Source organism: Notothenia rossii, assembly GCF_949606895.1.
Source record: "Notothenia rossii genome assembly, chromosome: 9".
NCBI lineage: Eukaryota > Metazoa > Chordata > Actinopteri > Perciformes > Nototheniidae > Notothenia > Notothenia rossii.
The window spans coordinates 55,936,904-55,958,997 of NC_136907.1; the positions used below are offsets into that span (position 1 = coordinate 55,936,904).

A 22,094-nucleotide genomic window follows, 5' to 3' on the forward strand; every position below is an offset into this window, starting at 1 on the left:
TATCTCAAAAAATTAGAATAGTTCCTCAGACCAAGTAAAAAAAAAAGATTTATAACAGCAAAACACAATCAAACATTTGAAAATGTCCATTAATGCACTCAGTACTTGGTTGGGAATCCTTTTGCACGGATTACTGCATCAATGCGGCGTGGCATGGAGGCAATCAGCCTGTGGCATTGCTGAGGTGTTATGGATGCCCAGGATGCTTCAATAGCGGCCTTTAGCTCATTAGCATTGTTGGGTCTGGTGTCTTTCAGCTTCTTTTTCACAATACCCCACATATTCTCTATGGGGTTCAGGTCAGGGGAATTTGCAGGCCAATCGAGGACAGTAATGCCATGGTCAGTACACCAGTTACTGGTGGTTTTGGCACTGTGGGCAGGTGCCAGATCATGCTGGAAAATGAATTCCTCATCTCCATAGAGCTTTTCAGCAGACGGAAGCATGTAGTGCTCTAAAATCTCTTGGTACACAGCTGCATTTACTCTGGGCTTGATGAAACACAGTGGACCAACACCAGCAGCTGACATGGCTCCCCAAAACATCGCTGACTGTGGGAACTTCACACTGGATTTCAAGCAACTTGGATTTTGCTCCTCTCCAGCCTTTCTCCAGACTCTGGCGCCTTGACTTCCAAATGAAATACAAAACTTGCTTTCGTCTGAAAAGAGGACTTTGGACCACTGTGCAACTGTCCAGTGCTTCTTTTCCTTAGCCCAAGTCAGACGCCTCTTCCGTTGTCTTGAGTTCAGAAGTGGCTTGACCATGGGAATACGGCTATTGTAGCCCATTTCCTGGACACGTCTGTGAACAGTGACTTTTGATACCTGGACTCCAGCTTCAGTCCACTGTCTTTGAAGCTCCCCCAAATTCTGGAAGCGACTCTTCTTCACAATGCTGTTAAGGCTGCGGTCATCTCTCTTGGTTGTGCAGCGTTTCCTGCCACATTTCCCCCTTCCAACAGACTTTTTGTGGATGTGCTTTGAAACTGCACTCTGTGAACAGCTTGCTCTTTGAGAAATTTCTTTTTGTGTCTTACCCTCCTGATGGAGGGTGTCAATGACGGTCCTCTGGACAGCAGTCAGATCAGCAGTCTTCCCCATACTTGTGATTTAGTTTACTGAACCAAGCTGAGTGTTTTTCAAGGCTCAGGAAACCCTTGCAGGTGTTTCGAGTTAATTAGACGATTCAAGTGATTCGTTGAACACCCTACTAGTATACTTTTTCATGATATTCTAATATTTAGAGATAGGATATTTGAGTTTTCTTAAGCTGTATGCCATAATCAGCAATATTAAAATAATAAAAGGCTTGCAATATTTCAGTTGATTTGTAATGAATCCAGAATGTATGACATTTTTGTTTTTTTAATTGCATTACAGAAAATAAAGAACTTTATCACAATATTCTAATTTTCTGAGACAGTCCTGTATATATATATATATATATAATATATATAATATCAATATTTGTATTAACTAACCAAAGTCAATTTAAATAGCGGGCAAAAATGGGTTAATTGCCATGCATGTGGTGTTTAATATAGTTTACGTTCAATGTCAACTATTTTAGGCAGAAAAACGTATATTGATCCAACCTTTTTTAATAGTTTACTATAATTTAGAAAGGTTTTTGTGAGAAATCATTTCAAAAGTAAACTTATTTTTCATTTTATATTTAAATTTGAAATGTTTGCCCACAACATTATTAATTTATACATTTTTATCAATTTTTTAAAATTATGAATACATTTATTTTATTGTATTTCCTTGAGGCTGGGAAGATATCCAGCATGTAGTTCAACATGCAAATGTTCTAATGCAAGTAAGTATAACATGGAAAAGGAAATAAAATACGTTTCATAGGAGGATGTGGATTTATTTTCTCTCACCTTGCAATTACACAATCAAGCAATCTATAATTTAGCTCTGGCCTTCACTCACAAAAAAACATTTAGTTGAATTGGACACATTTTTCAAAGCTCTATTGACTGACATGCAATGACTGGGACTGATAGGAGAATCTGCGAGGAATGAACTGGAGCAGAGAAATAATCATATTTTAAAAGACAGCAGCTTCATAAGAGGCCAACAAGAGTGACAGAGTGTGTCAGTGTGCAGTCTACCATCCTCTTAAAATACTCTATCCAACAATATCAGTCTCATGAAGAAAGGTTTTTTAACGCTTATTCAAAATAGCAGAGAAAAATGCATTCTTGTTCTCAGGAGGGGACATTGACAGGAGTACTGGAAAAGTACACAGTAAGTACTTCATATACTTGTGGGTTTCACTAGTACTGAGTCCAACAGGATCGATCTCACAAAGAACTAATGGCAACAAAAAAGAATTCCCTCATCAAATTGAGCAGAAGTGGCTTGATTTTGTTCTCAGCAGGGGACTTTGACAGAGGATTTCTCAAAAAATACACAGTAAAAGTACTTCAATGTATTTTAAGTAGTAGGCTAACTAATACAAAGTCAACCCGTATCAATTTCATTAAGAACTAATGGTAAAATTATATTTTTATCATTCATCAAAGATAGCAGAAAAACATGCATTATGGAGGGGACTATGACAGAGGATTACTCACAAAGTACACAGTAAAAGTTCTTCATTTTATTTCTGGTAGAAGTCAAACTAGAACCGAGTCCAACAGTGTCAGTTTCCTTAAGAACTTGTGGTAAAACATATTTGCATCACTCGTCAAATATAGCAGGAATGAAGAGCAGTTGATTTGAAAAAAACAAACTCGAGAGGCGGCTGAGTGACCGCAGTGCAGAATCGCTGTATAGTTTAAATCTCCTCACAATGTTGTCCATTTTAGACAGAGGCTTATTATATTTACAGCCCTTAGTAACATCCATTTTCTGGGCTCAATATGTGTCTTGGCCGTTTTCGTTGTGATCGCTAAATTCACCTTGTTTCCCTTTGTTTATAATATTATCACCGTTCCAAGCAAACGAATGCTTTTGTTTTGAAATCACTTCCGTGAGTCTCGCCCCGCCCCTCGCTCCGATGACCATTTAAGCAAAGAAAAAAGCAAAAATCAAGAACGTTTCTTGGATGAGAACAGGTCACACAGGTCTCAATCATACATTAAGGGTAATAGGAAAGCATCCAACCGGAAAGTGTACACACTGTAGCCAGCCAGAAACGGTTGAACATGTTTTGCTGCATTGCAGGAAATATAGTATTCAGAGAAATGTGCTTTTCCAAACACTGAAGAAAGCAAAATACATTGACTTTTCGCTATCAGGGCTGTTAGGGAAAACATCAGGCAATATGTATTGTGAGCTTATTACGTTTCTTAGAGAAATTGATCAATTTAAAATAATCTAGAGTTTTGGTTTTTATTTATTTTGTTGTTTTTTGTTTGTTTTATTTTGTTTATTGTTTTCTGCATAGTCTCTTGTCCATACTCCAGTCCAGTTGGTGGCGGTAATGCACCTAAAATTTGGTTTGCCAACCGCCAATAAACACTAAAGAAGAAGAAGAAAAGCAAGAACGCCTCTCAGACGCTCTACCATTTACGTGTTTAATAAAGAAAAACAATTGGACGGTAGATACACGGATTATACACGGATTCAGACGCTCTTCCGTTTACTTGTTTAATAAAGAAAAACAAATGGACGGTAGATACACGGATTGGTAAGCTATTTATATTGATAATTGCTAGCTCAATGCTAGATCTGCTTTGATGAATGGGAGGATTAATAAAGTTTGCTACGTTAAAAAAAACATTTGATACATTTCTCAAAAAATTCCATTCAAACGCTCTCTGGTGATTGCAAATGCGTTCCGTAACTTGAAATGTTTGTATTTACCTAATGTATGTATTTACATACATTACAAGTAGGGGTGCACCGAATGGGAAAATCTTGGCCGAAACCGATACCGAAAATAGGAAACAGTTGGCCGAAAACCGAATGCCGAAAATGATTAATAGAAATATATATAATGTATACATTTTTTACCAATGTTGTTCAGCTTCCTGATTATGGAAAAAGACATGATTATGGCAAAACTTAACTTAAATAATAATCACTAGTATGGGTCCATAAAACATTTATTCAGCACTTTTGAATGCATACATTACATTAATTCCAAGTCAAGTCCATTTTCTTTTCTCTGTAGGATAACTACAACAAAGTGCATTCAGAACAAAGCCAAGGTGCTTTAAAACTGCATAAACATCTAGGCCAGTAGGCCTACAACAAAATAGTGTAAATAAAGACTGTAACAGCAAGGCTTCAACAACAACAAATGCACCTATAAGTGCATGCATACAAATGTGCAAAATGGATAAATCCACATGAATGTAACTATTTACAAATGAAATTACAATTGAATTTCAAGAATCTAAATAAGGCTGTCTGTCCTCATAAGCAAAGTAGTACACATTGTATAAAGATACATAAAGTGAAAACTGGATACAAAATCCACAATCAATTACAAATCAAATTACAATTTCAAGAATCTGCAAATAAGGTGGTCTGTCCTCATGAGCAATGTAAACAACATTGTATCATTTAGATAACGAAAGTACAATATATTGAACACTGTGCTGCTGTCATTTCCCCCTAATGATAACCTGAGATGGTAAATTATTACTCAGAATGAAAATTGTTCAGGAAAGTGGGTATAGAGTAGACATGTAGAACTATGATAAGCCAGCCTTGTCTACTTATTAAGGAAAAGTGGGAGGTTATTTTTAATGAACATTAGCTTCTATGCTTTATCAGCCATAGAGTCTGTTCCTCTTCTCATCAAGCACATGAGAGGCAGCGCTGAACAGTCTCTTGCTGTCAGTGCTTGTGATTTGATCTTACTCCGCATATTTGTCCGGGTGTTTTGATTTCAAGTGGTGGAGTAATCCCGAAGTGGTGAAAGTCTTTGCAGTTACACCCCCTCGAGAAATGTCAGCTGAACACGTTTTACAAATCGCAATCCGCGCCTCTTTCTCTGATATTTTTAAATATCTCCAAGCGGCAGACATGTTGGCTGTGAGCCAGCCGCAAGCATGGTCGCGCGCCGTGCTTGTTGCCGCGTTTTGATTACGTCATCACAACAACACGTTAGCTTACCAACGTAACCCTGTTCTCTGACATTCGGTGATATTTTTTCGGTGCTAAAACCCTTTCGGCCGAAAGAGCCTTTTTAACCATTTTCGGCCGATAATTTTTTGCGACCGAATATTCGGTGCATCCCTAATTATAAGTTAACGTAACGCATTTGCAAACAGCACAGAGCGTTTAAATGACTCTCTGTGCCCAGGGCCGCCCCTGGCCAACTTGGGGCCCCAAGAGACATTGTGAGTGACATTTTTTTTTTGGAAACAAAGTACTTTGCAAATATAATTAGCATGCGTTTACAGGTGAATACGTCTGCATTTCTTGCCAAATACTAGCCTCAAAAAGATAAAAATATAATTAATGCAAATAAACTACCTCTTCTACTAATAATAATAATAATCAATTCAATAATATAAATACTATATTTTATTATAAAATAGTATGTGTAATATAGTCAAGACAAAACATGCGTATTACATGCTCAAAAACTGATAAATCTGTATTCAAATGTAGTTCCCTCTGTCAGCAATGTATCAACAACTACACACACATTTCTATCAGTATTTCTCTGTTGTGGTTGACATGGAGATGACTGTTAGGAGTTAAGGGGAGAGGCTGAGCATCACAATGAAATGTGCAAATTGACATACAAATGAATAAAAGGGGAAACAATGCTCCATGTTTTTTAGGCTGTAAACTTTAACTGTTATGTAAGCCAACTAGACAGACAATTTATCACTCTCTTCCTCCTGTACATTAGCAGATAAAAGGCATAAAATACTTGAATGAATGGTAAATAAAGAATGCTGGAAATAACTGCATCTCTATTAGCCTATATAAGTGGTTCTCAAACTTTTTCTGTCATTCTCCACTTTGAACAGGTGGGCCTTTTGAGGCCCCACCTGTTCCTCATTGCTCCAATAAAATGGTATGCCAAGCTTAAAATTGTCAAATGTATCGTTCTATAACAGGGGTCTCCAACCTTTTTTTAGGGGGGGGGGGGGGGCTCGGATTGGCCACCGGGAGATTCTGACTTTTCCCGTCGGACCGCTGGCTCTGGCATAGCTGGGCCGTGGACTTTCACAGCGCCGGTACCGCACCCGCCGCTGCAAACGCCCACCTTTGCGAGGCTCCGGTGAGTCCAGCGCAGCGGCGCTGTGAAAGTCCACAGCCGTTTCGAGTCTCCGGCCTTAACAGTCCACTACCGCCCGCAAGTACCCAGGTTCGATTCCGGCCTGAGGTCCAAAACATTTTAAAATTAAAAAAGATCTCCCGTTCATCGCGTCCATTCGCGACCCACCTATCACATCTCTGCGCCCCACCAGTGGGGCGTGCTGGCCTATATGCTATGCAGAGACTGCCTTCTTTATGTCGTGAATTGCAGCTGATGTTTTAATATGGCTATTGGCAAAAGTGTGACATTTGACTTATAAAACATTTGCAAGTTGTACATTTGACTCATACAATAACCCACCTTTGAGTGATGCTCTAGTTTCTTCATGTTTTTTTTTTTTTCCCTTTTGCTTGCGCCGGACTGAAACTGTCTTTTCGCCAACATCTGTTCACCTGCACTAGTGGCCGTATCAAAGCCGTGATTGGTCAGATGCAGCTGCGGCGCCAGAGATTTTCTCTAGGGGGTGCTGTGGGGTAGCTTGACGTTTCATAGAGAGTGCTCAAACTTTAAGGGTTTCCCATTAATGCACGAGCACTACAGTTGAATTTTCCACTGCAATTCCTACTTGTCAACCCTCCCGATTTTCGCGGGAGACTCCCGATTTCATTGCCCTCTCCCGGTTTGCTCCCGGGGTCATATTTCTCCCGATTTCTGACAAAATCAGATTTACTCAGGACTGTTTCCACTCGGACTTTAATACAGCTACACCATTGTTTGGTTTCCATGGTAACACGTCTCTTTAGTAGCGCGCATCTGAAAGTCTGAGAGGGTGAGGCAGATAGTCACAGAAAACAGAACAAAAATCGACAACTACTCTAATCTCTGCTCACTCCTTTCCTGCCCACACATATGCTCCATCAAGGATGGTGCTAAAGGCCGCAAGGCATTGCACTTAGAACTAAAATATAAGCATGTTGTTGGGGCAGAATCTCTGCTCCGCGCCGTTCCTATATGAGCGGGTTCTCAAAAGAAGGAAAAATTCAAAGCAGCCAGGATAAGGGTTAAACAATAATCTGCTTTAATGGTAAAACATACAAATACATCACCGAATCACGAAGCACTCTGCAGAGTAGTCCGGGCTCAGGTTTCTACCACCGTGTGAGACAGGTCTCAGGAACGGCCAGTCAAAAACAAGAGCCCCGATCTTCAAAATGATCACAACATTTATACACAGAGTTCACTTCTGAGCGAGCTAGACAGTGAGTTGGCAGTATTCCATTGGTCGGTTTCCCTTCTGGGCGGGATCCCAGGTAGTAAGTCAGTTTGTTGATTCCATCTGTTGCTTCTGTGCGCGTGTGTGTGTGTGTTTCTGTCCCTCTGCCCTTAGGCAGATCCCCCAATCAATGATTTGGAGTCATGACAGAGGACTCTTTGACAGGACACATACTCATTCCCCCTAAACATCCTCAACACACAAACATCGTATCACGTATCTTTAACAGAAGTTAATTGTTCTTATCGCTTAATGGCTTCCCTGAACTTCCCTTCACACCAAAGTCAGCTTACTAGGAATGAATAAATTTTATTGATAAGCTCAAAAGGACCTTTATCTCATTTACTGCTGGGTGACCCAAGTCTCAAGGCCTGCAGGATGTGTAGGAGATAAACATTAATTCTAATTCCCCCCCCCCCCCCCCCCCCATCTTGCATTTTGAAATGCTCCCGAAGAATTTTTTTTTAATATTGAAGTTAAAAGCATTAATCTGGTGCACTTTGAGAGCAAAATGAAGAGATCTATGGATACATCTCTCAACATACATATGAAACAGAACTGTAAACAGATTTACTATTTCTTTATAGATATTTTACAAATCACTCCCCTTTTTAAAACAAAACGTTTGAGACCCACTGAGATAACTAGACTAAAGTTAACTATCTAAACACTGAGAGTCCTTTACTTCACCTGAGCTGAAGTTATCTGAGACTCTCAGTCTGACAGGAGAGAGTTCTCCCTCCACTTTGTTGTTGAAAAAGCTCCTTATATCCGTTAGCTTGGCTAGCTAGCACCAGATGCTAACCACAACGATCTCCGGTAGAGACCCGACGGTGCTCGCGCACGCACACAAAATGGCTCGTGCCACACACACACAGAGCAGAGCTTGAATGAAACACAGAGAGCCAGAAGTAAGCTACTTGTACTCACGAGGCCTATTATGTGCGGAATCCCTCTCGCTTTCAGGTGGTTTTGATTGAGTGTCCACACGTGGACGTTTAAGGACTAAAAAACGATCAATTTTTCACTTTGCTGTTAGCAAATAATTTGGCGCTCCAGCTAACAGGAAGTCACTCAAGTGTCACAAAGTAATTTAGCCTATGGGTAGGTCAAAAATCTAATGGGTGCTGGCCATTGGCCTAATCACCTGTGTTGGCTTTATGTTTTTGGTCAAACATTTGTTTGTTTCACATTTGCATTGATTTAATCAATAATCTTTCTAATTTAATTAAAAAAAATATTTGAAAAAAAAACAACAACATATATTTCTTGGAGGCGCTTAGGGGGTGCTTCCCCCCTGGCGCCGCCCCTGGTCAGATGTCGATTCATTGTAACGGTGTCGTGTTACAGACGTGCTCCCCTTGTCACCTCTCACTCTCGTGTGTCAGCGCTGATAGAGAACTGCGCACAAGCACAAGCCTAGCTCATAAGCCGAGGACCACTGCGCAATGTGAGGCCCCATGCAGCCTGCATGATCGGCCTGTAGGGAGGGACGGCCCTGTCTGTGCCTATGCACTCGTATACTTTCTCTTTATGATATGTATAGCAGTGCATGTTTTATGAATAGTGTCACTGTCACTTAGTATCTGATTGGAAAATTGTGTGTGTGTGTTTTTTTTTCTTCTTCTTTTTGTCTATTTGTGTGTGTTCAAGTGCTGCCAGTATGAAAGAGAAGCCCCTCTCCTCTCTGTGCACCCCCGCTCTGGTGGTGGATGTGGACAAAGTGAAGAGAAATGCCCTGAGGATGATCGAGCGCTGTCAGAATCTGGGGGTCCAGCTTCGGCCCCACATGAAGACCCATAAAACCCTGTATGATAATAGGCGCAGTGACACACACTTAATAGTACATTTGCACGAACCAGTCACATGTAATGGATGCTGTGTGTGTGTATCTGTGTTTATGTGCAGTGAGTGTGCTGACATCATGACAGGTGGATCACGGAGGTGCATCGTGGTCTCCACACTGGCAGAGGCCTGTTTCTATGCCGATCATGGGTTTGATGACATCCTCTATGCATACTCTCTTCCCCTTGATAAGGTCATCTCAACTCACTCAAAAAGACCAGTTGTATAGTAAATGTTTAGAATTTGTTGTGTTTTTTAAATATTTGAAAAGTGACAACAACTTATAAAATAAAAGTGCATCTTCAAATCCCCTTGATTAAGAATGTACTGTACATGCAAACTATAGCTACATTACTATATAAAGTAATATAACTTAACACGTTATGAAGACATTTTGACAGCTCCAATTGGAAAAGCATATGATAAAACAGTTTTAATTCAATCTATTTAGTCGCTTGTTTCAGTTTAAGAGTCCTGGTATTCACTGTAAACTGAGCTATTGTCAAGTTATAAATTAAACCTATTCCTACTATGTGTGGAAATGTCTACACATGGTTAATTGGGGAGGTGCTCACATCTACATATAATTAAAACATTGCTGAAAAAGCTGACACTTATTCAATGACAAACATAGAAAATCATATATATTTTATGGACAAAAGTCACAGTTTGCACAATTACAAATGGTTAAGTTAATATCTTGCAAATTAACTGGAGTACTGTATGTTTTCTAAAAGTATGAAGTATTAGATTGGGAATATACTTTACTTGTCAGAGCATCGAAAGCACAGATGGATGAAAATCATTTAACTATATTGTTAACAATAGGACTTTTTGCCTTCCAACTCATACATTTTATGTTTAATATCAACATGCAGGACATTACAGTCACACATTTGATTTATTTTGTATTTTCTTACTGTATTACATTGTTCATTTCAAGCAATGTTCTTGCTTTATAAAGAATATCTTTATTAATATGTTTACAGTACTGTATATATTTCAAAATATGTAATTTACTTATTTACTGTTGTCTTACATCTTATTACAATGTGCACTTTTTCATTTCTTTAGGTATGTATAAGAGATTATTGTTTTATTGTATTCTAAAATGGAGCAACTTTTAGTAGATCCACTTGCTCCATGGGGATAAATAAAATATTTCTGATTCTGATTCCAATTATCTTTGACATCTCACACACTCACACTAACGTATGTCTGTGTATGCGTGCTGACAGGTGGAGCGCTGTGCCGACCTCTCAGAGAGGCTGGATCTCTTCCAGATTTTACTGGATCATCCTCAAGCTCTGGATGAGCTCAAAAAGAGACCCCTGAGAGACGGTCGGCTGTGGCACGTCTGGCTCAAACTGGACTGTGGTAATGGGAGAGGTAAACACACAGCACAACCAGGACACGGCTCATCAATAACTGCTGAAATGTGATAGGTCAGTGTCAGCTGATCTTCTGTTTGTCAGCTGGGGTCCTGCACTCGCAGCCTGAGGCGATCAGCTTGGCTCAGGCCATCGTTGGGACGAAAGGTGTGGAGCTAACAGGAGTGTACGCTCACTGTGGGAACAGCTATAACTGCAGAGGAGTGGAGCAGATTCAGGCCGTCGCCCAGGAAACCACTGACCTGACTCTGCAATTCATGGAAAAGTATGGCATAAAAAATATTTTCAAATGCAATTAAAGACCAAACATGTCAATATATAACCTGTCCACTGGCATATACTAGTTTTAGTATTTAAGAAGTACAGTTTCTTTTCTTTTTTTATGATTGTACAATAAAGTAGAATAAAGTTGAGATAATAACAAAGGTTCTTTACTTTCCCTGCAAAAAAATCAAAAACTGGGTTTATACTACTACTTAAAAAAAAGTCAACCTATTTCAAAATTCAGCTTTGATATATTAAAGATGCTCTTATCAATATTTGTAAAAATTATTTATCTGTGTAAATGAATTGTGAAAAAGGTAATGTTCACTGAGATGTATCATCCAGTGATCTTTTCTTCTTTTGTTCAGACTGAAGGCTTCTGGGATCACCTGTAAATCCAGCATTGGCTCCACCCCTTCCTGTAGTCACCCAGTAAAAGACATGGGGAAGCTCAGCGAGGTGCATCCTGGGAACTATGGATTCTATGGTGTGTATTTATGTAGTTGAATCAGTGTACCAGTTTGTTTATGCTGTTTTCTGATTGAAGTTAGTGTATCTAGAAAAATGATGTTTATTTCCTTCTCTTTTTTCTGTGTTGTAGACGTGCAGCAGTCTGTGATTGGCTCGTGTACTCTGGAGGAAGTGGCTGTGAAGGTTCTGACGAGAGTCATCGGACACTGTCCTCACAGGAACCAACTCCTGATCGACTGTGGATGGTGTGGACTCAGGTACCTTTATCAATATTGTTTTCCATTTTTAGATGACCTTAACTTTAAAGATGTCAAACTATACATAAGTTGCTCGGAAAAGGATGAATAAATATATATATTTTAAGTATTTCCCCTCAATTGTATGGAAGAGCATTATGGCTATTACATAATGCAAAACCCTCTTTGGATCTTGAGAATAAAGACCATATTTCTATCTCACTACTACATTACTGTTGTTTTTATTTAATCGTTGTGGGTATCTATTGTTTTCATATATTCTTTAAACACTTTTTTGCTTGTTGCTCTCAGTCTAGACGGAGCTGGAAAACTTCCCACTGGATATGCTGTGATTGAAGGACACACAGACCTCAAGTGAAGCTACCTACTCTTTTCTGTAGTCTTAATACTAATTTCGAAGGATGCCACAAAATGACCATAGCACACATTGTGTTAACCTTGTCAAACAAGTTTTTTTTTTTTTCACATGTGAAAAACAGAGAAAAGTCTAGATGAATTGAAAAATAAATGGGTCTGTGTTTAATAACCGCAAAACTATATTAAAACATTTGTTTCAATTCAATCTTTAGCAGCGAAAATGTATCTGTTTGTTGTGAGCAGTGTGCTGCACACACTAAACTTTATATTTAACTGCACAAGATGTGTGAAAGTTGGTAAATGGATGTTTTGATATAGTTTGTCTGTTGTAAAGTGCTACCCCCATATACTTAAATGAATCACGATTTTTCTCAGTTCTTCGTAATTCTTCAATGTAAGATGTGATGAGTTATTCATATAAAATGTTATATCTCCTCCAGGTTGTTGTCTATGACCCAGGAGCATGGCCGAGTGGAGCCCATCTCAGGGCCGCTGGACTACAGTAAATTCCCCCTGGGCTCTCTGCTCACACTGATCCCCTACCATGTCAGTACCCTTCAATGAGTGAAGAGTTGAATGCCATCCGTTTCTTGTCTCGCTCGGGTTGACCCTGTTTCTATTTGTTTTCACAGTCGTGTGCAACTGCAGTGATGCATCCTGTGTACCATGTGCACTCTGAGGGCCGTCTGCTGGGCAAGTGGATCCCGACGCGCGGGTGGTGAACAGATAGCTAACTTGTCAATCATGTCATTTGTAATTAATCCCAGAATATAAGTGTAGAGATTTTCCAAAACCACTGATTTAATAACACTTTGCGTACTGTGTAGACCTCTGTTTTGTATGTGAAGCAATTTGATGAAAAATAAACAAATGTATATGCTTTTAAATGTTTAAATTAATAAAAGCTGTAGCTCTATGTTGTCTCATAATCATTCTATCAATGCAGTGTTTATAAATGAGTCATCATGTGAACATACTAAGACCAAGATGGCAGCAACATATGCCAGTAGGCAGTTTTTGGGCTTTCACTGATCCTACAGTAAGGCTATTATCTATACGTGATAGCTTGATTTGTATCTCCAATATGTGTAGCCTAGATGTGTCAGGTATTTTTTTCATACTCATTGAGTTTTTTACACCACGTTGTTGACATGTAACCAGGGCCGTGGGAAGTAGGGCTGCTGAGGGTGCTGCAGCACCCCCTGGTGGAGGACAGGGGATCTGCACTTCCACAATACAAAAAAAACGAATTTTCAGCCTTGATGTAACAACATTCATAATTAAGTAAAGATAACACCCTTTTCACCCCGGTTACATTTTCCATTTGCCCTGTACGATGGGCGCTGTAAGTGATGAAAGTGGGGGATGTTGGCTTAGCAGGCGCCCGCAGCCAAAGTGAGAGAGATAGAGAGAGGGGATACCGCGGTACCGGCGGGGATTGTTGTTAGCTTCTGCTGCGCTAACGGATATAAGAAGCTGTTTCTACAATAATGTGGAGGGAGAGTTCTGTCCTGTCAGACTGAGAGGCACAGTGAGGTAAAGGACTCTGAGGGTTTAGATAGTTCACTTTAGTCTAAGTTATCTCAGTGGGTCTCAAACGTTTTGATCACAATTTATGTAAACAAATATTTCCAAGGCACACCTTTATAATTATTAGGATAAATAAAAACAGGTTTGAAATCATTCCAATGTATACTATAGGACAGTAAACCAAAATTATCGTTTAAAACTGGAGAGATTTAAAAATATACATAAATAAATCAATGTTAACTGGTAAAATAAGATATGAATGAACAACACAAATAAAATAAGTTACATGTATTTGTTATTGGCTATGGTAGGTTATTGGAAATGTTCACATACCTACTTATTTGATTAATAAAATGCAAACCGATCTTTTTCATATGGGTGTTTAGAGTTGTACCCCCTAGATCAGTCTCTAATTGGGCGCTCAAAGTGCACCAAATTGAAGCATTTTACTTTAAAATGTTAAAAAAATCTTCCAGGGGGAGTACCCCCGGACCCCCCTAGAGGATGTGAAGTCCACCCCCCCCAATTAAAACATGTTATAATACTAAATAAATTTGAAGCCTTGTTATATAAGCTGTCCACCATGTCAATATGTTTCTCTTTTTGTAGTGTATTGGTCTTTTGTAGAGGTTTTTCATTACCAGCTAAAATCTTGCCTATAGGGCAGCACATTGGTCAGAACCAGCCCTGGTGTCATCCCCACAGCACCCCCCATTTGAAACATGTTCCCACGGCTATGCATGTAACCAGTAACATGTTTGAATAGTTTTGAATAATATCTCAAATATGCCTACAAATTATAATAGGAAATCAATATAAAAAAATAATATGTATTATAACAGTGGTTAACTGCCGCCTTATATTTTGTATCATTATTCACTAGTTGTGTTTGCTATTTTTTTTGAAAATAATCGTTAAACGCTGTCGTCTCATCAGCAAGGAGCTTGCGAACCACTGTACGAAGTGCATCCTGGGAAATGTGGTTTTTAGTAAAGCTTACATTCTGATTGGCCACCATATAACCTTTCACTTGTCACGTGGTTTAAAAACTTCAGGAGGATGGCGCGGAAAGTTGTCACACTGCACTGTGTAGCTCTCAGCTTATATTAGTTTTTGTTTACATTTTCCTTGGGCGACAGTGACTCTTTTTCTGGTAAGTTATCATAGTTTGAACATATTTATTCTGTACCAGTTCCGTTTTTCTTCTCGACATTCATGTAAATCCACAGCGAGACTAATTTAACGTAACTTACACCACACTGTACTGTCTGTATTGAGTTTGAATGTATAGTTTGTGTGAACTGTAACTTAGTTAGCTTTTAGCTAGCTCCTGACGAACTCTATACTGTATTTCTCTTTAGCCATGAGTGTGTTGGAGGTGAAGTTCATTGGTGATGGAGATGCTCTGGAGCACATCGTGGACAAACAGGAGGGTATGTACAACACTTAACCTCTATCCTCCTTAGATGTGTTGTGTTATGAGCATTATATATACACAGTCTGCTTTGGTAATGAGCAGATGACTAACTCCTCTGTTTTACTGTCCGTTTGTGTGTAACTACAGGTGTCCCGAGCAGCAGTGGGGCTGTCCAGAAGATGGTTTCGTTTAAGAGCCAAGCTGGACGTCGGCCCAAAGAGGATGCACAACATGATGGGGATGAAAATGTATTCCTTGATGAGCAACATTATATAGAAGCTCTAGGAACAGAACATACAGAAGGTACTGTGTAATTATTGAATACATATCAGGGGTAGTAAACCTTGCTACTAGTCTACTTTTCAGGTTTCCCCCCAGCTCTCGATGTGTTTGATCGGGTATTGTTATAAAGCTTGCTGTTAAATAATTCAAATCAATACCCTTCTTTCTCTTCAAAATATTTGTATTAGTTTTCTTGTCCAACAAGGAATTCCCACAGATGGGCTGAAACAGTATAACAATGCAGTGAGTTCTGCAAACATGTACTGTAGCATTATATTTAAAAAGTAAAGACCTTTTATAGAAAATAAAACACCACAAGCAGCAAAGATTTGTGAACAAATAATTATGCCGGAGATAAATCAATACCCTTCTAACACTAAGAATACACTAAGTTGCCAGTTTTTTAAGTCATTATTAGGTTATAAAGTGTTTGTTTTTGTTGAAACTGTTTTGAAGAGTGTGTGTTACTGTTGGCATCTTCTATTGTGTAACACTTAAATGCTTCTAGAAGCATTTTTTATTCACATTTATAACAAATGTACACGCAGTATATTATTCCACAAAATATATTTTCAAAACTACAATGGCATGATATGAAAATGTAATGTTTGGATTATTGTGGATAAAATCGTTCAAAAATACTATTTACAATAACACGATTATCATCTTAAAATATACTGAAATATATTATTATTTCCCAGTTTTTATTTGAACAGGCTATATTTTTCACTTCTTCGCCATTATGGTCGTGATAATGGAAATCTGCTCTGATCAACTTATTATGAGCGTTTTTTATTGCCATCTAATATAAAATTCTATAACGTCCGATCACTTTTCACAACTGATCCACGCTGGAATTGACCAGCTCCAGCTCTACTGGTACAGCGTGAATTAGCAAAAGTCTATTGAGTTTGTTGCTGCTAATCATAGGTCAATTATTATTTAATCGGATACATCTCAGTTCCATCCTTTTCCTTGCTTTCACAGAAGATGATGAGGGAATGCACAGAGTGGCTGGATCGTCCATTTTCTCCTTTCAGAAATCCAGGCGTGGACACAGCATGGCCCTGACTGGTGAGAGCCTCAGTCCTCTTCCGTCATAACACACACACTCTCTTGTATTGCATGACACCAGCTGCCTGTATCGTGTGATTATTCCTTTAGATTTCAGGATTTAACATGCTTTGTGTTTTTTTAAATAGCAAGTGAGTTGGCCAGGACTCCCGGGAAAAGCGTGTCCTTCGGCTCAGCCCCCGACATTGAACCCTCGACTCCTACCAGGAAAGGTCGCAGTGAGTTCAGCACACTTCACTATTTTAATGTGTCCATTCTTTGCTCTGACTGTTAATATTCAGCTAAGTCCACTTTTCCCTCTATCTAACTAGACAACAAAGGTGAAAGCAGGACGCCACAGAAGGTGAGACTAGAAGGGATTTTTAGCTTAATAAGGTATGTCCACTTAAAGGGCTTGTCTTTGCCACTGACAGGCTGATATTGTGTGTGAATACATTTTTGGAAAGACCCCTTGGAGAGATAAAATGTTTTTCTTTCGATTTCCTTTGATCAGCTCTGTTTGGTATTGTGTCAAAACCAACTCTTGCCCTGAGAAGACTGGTTCTGAAATCTCACAAGGCATCAACCTTGTCAAAATTGGCTAAATATTCAGCCAGGACATTAAAAAATACTTTTTAGATAACACTGAGCTACGCTTTCTGTACTCCATAACAACAAACTCTGACTACACCGGCAGTCCTCTGTCCGCTGACGTTTCCATTGTTGTTTTACGCAGACAACACTATAACAAACAGTTGACATCAAGCGAACATTTTGTTACTCTGTAGGATCTTTTCCATAATGTTTTCAGGTTATGTATTTCAAATGGATTATTATATCAATGTGGACCTTTCAGTGGCACAAATAAGTACTTTTAGTGGACAACAGGTTAAATAATATCAAAGTTACCTGTTATCTTCTTATATACACATCACATCCAGCATCATTGTTTTTCGTGAGCAGATGTAATCAGGTGAAATTGCTGCAGTGTCAGATGTGTTCTCATTATTTCCTGTTCTTTTTCTATCAGAGCAAGAAGGTTCAGTTTGTCTCCACAACCCCCCACAGGCTCAGGAAGAGAATCACCAGTGAGTGTAACATTCATATATTCTCTTACTGCTCCGATATTTAAAGTTGGAGTACAGCTAAGCTCTTTTGATGCTTTCAGCTCCAAGCGTGCAAGACAGCGATAGCGATCTGTCGCCCTCTGACTCTGGGGAGGACGACGATGAAGACGGGCTGGAGGAAGAAAAGAAAGTGAAGAAAGAAGACAAGGAGAACTTGAAGACTCCAAAAAAAGGATCATCTGCAGCTCTCTACAAGACCCCCGCCAAGAAGAGCAAGTCCGAAGCCCTCAACCAGCCCAGTATGGTGGAGGAGTATTTCGAAGCCCATGGCAACTCTAAGGTGTTGACGTCAGACCGGACCCTGGAGCGGCTACACACCCCCAAACTGGACAGGGTCAGTGACAAACAGCCTGTACTTCCATGTATTCAATAAGCTGCTGTGTTCCCGTGTTTTAAAGCTGCATCCTCCTCTTTGTTTTGTCTACAGGAGATGTTGGGGCAGCTTTTAGGGGAGAAGCCGTCCTGCTGCGCCAAAGAGATTCAGCAGCTCTACAGCAAACACAGAAAGCACTTTAGCAAATGGATGTTACAGTTACAGTTGAGTGTGGTTTCCTTATTCAATGTTTTAAAAAATATATATATATTTGGTACAAGTGGCTGTGTGTTTTGTTTGTGTAGGTTGGGATTCAGTGTGATCGTCTACGGTTTGGGCAGCAAAAAGTCTCTGCTGGAGGACTTCCGCGTGTCTCACTTGGCTCAGGAAATCCACCTCGTGGTCAACGGATTCTTCCCCTCCATTACTCTTAAATCGGTCAGTGTGCACAGAAAAATGCTTTTATTGGTACAGTGTATATTTAAGCAATAGCTCGGGCCGTACCACGCCCCTTAGCTGTGATATAATGACCATATATATATCACAGCCTGAAGTGAGCTATTGCTTTTATAAAACGGTTACCAAGTGTGGCAATATGGAAGAAAAATACACACTCTAATTTAAATAGTTTTTATTAGTAAATAATGATGTTCAAAATAAAATAGTCCCTCCGAGGTGGTTGCTATGCAACAACACTAACAGCTAGCAAACATATTAGACAGAGAGAGCGTTGATCCATTATTTGGCTATTTATTTACATGAATGTGTATGTTGCTGTTTATTGTGCACCCACTGAAAACCTGTCCAGCATCAGTAGCATGGCTTACGTGGTCACTTGTATAGGTTGAGGTTGTTCGAGGCTGTTGCTTGGCATGGCGAGAATATTGCTCCACTTTCTCCGGTCACAGAGATTGGGCTTCCAGTAGCTCTGGAGAGAGCTTTCGCACCTGTGGCCACTAACGGTCATCATTTCTCTGCTTTGATTCAAGACCTGCATAAGAAAGCTTTTGAATGGTGCTACTTTTCCAGTTCGTCTACCTGCTCTTCACGTAGCTCTGCATGTTGTCGTTTAGGTGGTTTTTTCTTTGTTAGTTCGTTAGTTTCGTAACGGACGTAATGTAATAGTTGTAACGGTTGTTGCTTTTCTCAGACGCGGAGGGATACAGGACTTGGGAAAAGCAATTATATCATGGCTAAGAACCGACAGATTGCTTGATTTGACTTGTACGTTTTATAACAACAATTAAACTGCAAAGGAATGTGCATGGATCGGGGCTGATAAGGCTGGCAATCTTGTTTTCTTATTTCCTATAAGGAAAAAAGCCAGCAATAGATCATTATAAAAACATGTTATTTGCATAGCACTTTTTAAAGGACATTTTTTTAAAACAATGTTTATGTACAATAAAACCATAAAACCCAAAAGTAGCAACATAAAAAGACGAGGCTGATAACAGATCAAGACTTTTAAGAACTACAGGTGCATAGGAATTGTATCCTACTAGTATTATTTTTACTCCAATTATTGTTTGAGAAACCAAATACATGTTTTTTCTTCAATGTGCTGAATATTTATTAATGTTTTTCCCCTTCTATACTCATCATGATATGCTTTCATTGCAGATCCTAAATGCTCTGACATGTGAGGCTCTAGAGCACGAGGGAAGTTTCCGGGCCCCCTCAGACCAGATCCACTTCATCGCTCAGACCCTAAAAGACAGTAAGTGTGACTGTATATTGTTTCCCGTTATAAAGCTAATGTTTAAATGATGTGTTTTACAATGGAAGCATCTACTTACAGGCCCAGACCTCCATCTGTATCTGATAATCCATAACATCGATGGACCAATGCTACGAGGAGAGAAGAACCAGAGTGCACTGGGGCAGCTGGCATCCCTGCCCAACCTGCACTTGGTGGCTTCTTTGGACCACATTAACGCTCCATTGGGTGGGTGTTTTCTAGTCTCTGTGTTTATTCTACTCAAATCTGTATTTGTTGCTGACTTTCTCCTGTTTCCAGTGTGGGACCAGTTTAAGCAGAGTCAGTTCAACTGGCTGTGGTGGGAGTGTGTGTCCTTCCAGCACTACACAGAGGAAACGTCTTATGAAAACTCGCTCCTGGTGCAGCAGACCGGCGCTCTCGCCCTGTCCTCGCTCACACACGTGCTGCGCAGCTTGACACCCAATGCAAGGTACCAGCATTGATTTTTTAGATTAAAAAGTTTGGTCTATGAAGCGATAAATATATGAAGTGTCAGAAAATTGGGAAACATTTCCACAGTTTCTCAAAGTGGCTTTAAATGTATTTTTCTGTCATTCCAAAACCAGAACATATTCACTTTAACATATCAAGATTGTAAGGAAATCTCCATATTTTTTGCATGAAAATTGTATTTAACTGATAAAGGGGTCCTATTATGCCATTTTTTATTTTGTTTAACCGTAGTGTGTTATATAGGTTTTTGTGCATGTAAATGGTTTGCAAAGGCTAAAATCCCAAAGTTTATCTTCCACACACTACGATAATGGAGGAGCGATAACCGAGGAATCACCGGACCATCCTCCGGTGAAATCCTCAGCCACTCGCTCCGCCCCCTTACTGTGTACCGCTCACTGATCACGATGCAGTGCATGCACTGATCTGTTGCTTCTTGACATGAGATTGAGAGCAGTTTCCCAGCGGAGTGAAGAAAACACATGAAACTCACAAGAGTCACTCCTCAGTTTATACAGTGTTTTGTTTAAATTAATGTATCATTTAGTTACAAATATGTGATATATCTGAACAACAAAGTGGTCAAAAATCATTTTATTCATTTATTGGAAACATTTTCCTCATCGCTTTCTTCGTTTATACATTTTAAGAATGGCGTTTATCTTTGTTGAGAATGAGTTCTTATTTTATTTAATGTATTTGGGTCTACAACAGATGATACAAATGTATACATCAGTAAATGTGTACCAACAGAGGCGGGGGTGTTTGTGAAAACAACGGGGACAGAGCTACTGTCAGACGATCAGCTGTGCGGCGTCATCACAAACGGACGTCGCTTCACGTGACGCTCCGGAGGAAAGGACGTCCCATTGCTCTTAAAACTAATTTCCCTGCTTCTCATGCGTCTCTCCATGCTTCCCTGGTGGGAGGGACTAAACGCAGGGAAACGACGCAAGTGAGGGAAGCAAGGAATCCATTTAACCGACCTGACACGCAGCCTTGGCTTCTATTGGCTAGCGCTTCAACACATTGTACATGATAGGCTAAGGTGCGGGACATCTTAAAGAGGTGGACCCATTTCAGAGAAGAGGAACAAGATATTATGAAACCTTAACATTAGCGTAACAGGGCCCAATATTTAATCAAATATCAACATAAGTCTGGAATAATTAATCTATTTCTTGATTCGTCTTTACAATTCTATGTTATTTAAACCTTGATATAACTCACTCTTGAATTGCTTTAGTTTTTTATGGCTTTGTTCTCTTTCTTCTCGCAGAGGAATTTTCAAACTGTTGGTGAATTTCCAGCTGGAAAACAAAGACAACCCTTCATACACAGGTGCACACACAAAGCTTCAACATGATGTAACAACTTCTTCTTAAAATGATTGTGTGTAGATTTAAGATTGTAACGTATTTGTATCGCTGGGTGCAGGATTGTCATTCCAAGATTTCTACCAGCGTTGTCGAGAGTCGTTCTTGGTGAACTCCGACCTTACGCTCAGGACTCAGCTGACCGAGTTCAGAGACCACAAACTCATTCGCACACGCAAGGTAGAGCCCTGTTTAACTTAAGGATTTCCAACCTTTAATGGCTGCCATTGCTTTCGGCAGACTCACTTACAATTGTTCCCATGACTCACCAGGGTGCAGACGGAGTGGAGTACCTGATCGTCGCTGTGGATCCGGGCACGTTGATGGACTTCCTGGAGAACGAAGAGGGGGACTGAAAAGAGAGGACTTATGTAAATCTGCTACTGACTTTACCAGCAAATCAATATTTTGGTTGCTTCCATCACTGACATAAATGCCCACTTGAATAAATCTAATATTTGATGTAAAGTTTCACTTGTCAATAATGCCCCCATTGTTGCACCGTGACATTTACACCTTGTGCTTTAATGTATATGTTTTCAGACAGCACCTGTTTAATTAGAACACTTTGTGAGTTATGCAATTTCATCTCTTTAATTACAGAAATAGATTGACATTTTGCAAAATGTACATTCTTTTGTTTGTTCAAGGCAGGTAGGCATGCTGCGTTAAAAAAAAAACGCAATTAAAGGGGCCCTCTTATTCTGTGTGTGTTGGCCCGTAATTGACGTCTCTTT

General features: G+C 39.6%; 2 protein-coding genes across 4 annotated transcripts in view; both read left to right on the forward strand.

Annotated features, from left to right (window-relative positions):
• LOC307020609 (D-serine dehydratase) overlaps window positions 1-12,960 on the forward strand; it is a 37,366-nt gene extending 24,406 nt beyond the window's left edge. Inside the window, exons 1-10 of one of the 3 annotated variants that reach the window (XM_079652083.1) lie at window positions 3,469-3,648; window positions 9,113-9,268; window positions 9,368-9,497; window positions 10,543-10,693; window positions 10,780-10,960; window positions 11,328-11,446; window positions 11,561-11,687; window positions 11,979-12,041; window positions 12,485-12,590; window positions 12,677-12,960. In XM_079652083.1, coding sequence (XP_079508209.1) covers window positions 3,626-3,648; window positions 9,113-9,268; window positions 9,368-9,497; window positions 10,543-10,693; window positions 10,780-10,960; window positions 11,328-11,446; window positions 11,561-11,687; window positions 11,979-12,041; window positions 12,485-12,590; window positions 12,677-12,766 — 1,146 coding nt within the window. In that variant the 5' untranslated portion in view covers window positions 3,469-3,625 and the 3' untranslated portion in view covers window positions 12,767-12,960. Of the gene's footprint in view, window positions 1-3,467; window positions 3,649-9,112; window positions 9,269-9,367; window positions 9,498-10,542; window positions 10,694-10,779; window positions 10,961-11,327; window positions 11,447-11,560; window positions 11,688-11,978; window positions 12,042-12,484; window positions 12,591-12,676 lie in introns of those variants that run through there. The other 2 variants (XM_079652081.1, XM_079652082.1) reach the window with 2 other exon arrangements.
• A 1,647-nt stretch (window positions 12,961-14,607) lies between these two features.
• Window positions 14,608-22,066, forward strand: orc2 (origin recognition complex, subunit 2). Its single transcript, XM_079650787.1, has 16 exons — window positions 14,608-14,727; window positions 14,936-15,007; window positions 15,139-15,294; window positions 16,261-16,347; window positions 16,476-16,565; window positions 16,659-16,690; window positions 17,357-17,414; window positions 17,495-17,787; window positions 17,881-17,990; window positions 18,072-18,204; window positions 19,390-19,486; window positions 19,568-19,714; window positions 19,787-19,958; window positions 21,261-21,322; window positions 21,419-21,537; window positions 21,630-22,066. The coding sequence occupies exons 2-16, from the start codon at window positions 14,938-14,940 to the stop codon at window positions 21,711-21,713; spliced, it is 1,710 nt and encodes a 569-aa protein (XP_079506913.1). The 5' UTR covers window positions 14,608-14,727; window positions 14,936-14,937; the 3' UTR covers window positions 21,714-22,066.
• The last annotated feature ends 28 nt before the right edge of the window (window positions 22,067-22,094 follow it).

Excerpts from the sequence above, each read along its gene's own strand:
- orc2 (XM_079650787.1), top strand. The coding sequence starts at position 14,938 with ATGAGTGTGTTGGAGGTGAAGTTCATTGGTGATGGAGATGCTCTGGAG. Across the intron at positions 16,348-16,475 it reads ACACAGCATGGCCCTGACTG|CAAGTGAGTTGGCCAGGACT; the intron begins GTGAGAGCCTCA and ends TTTTTTAAATAG. Across the intron at positions 19,487-19,567 it reads CGCTCAGACCCTAAAAGACA|GCCCAGACCTCCATCTGTAT; the intron begins GTAAGTGTGACT and ends ATCTACTTACAG.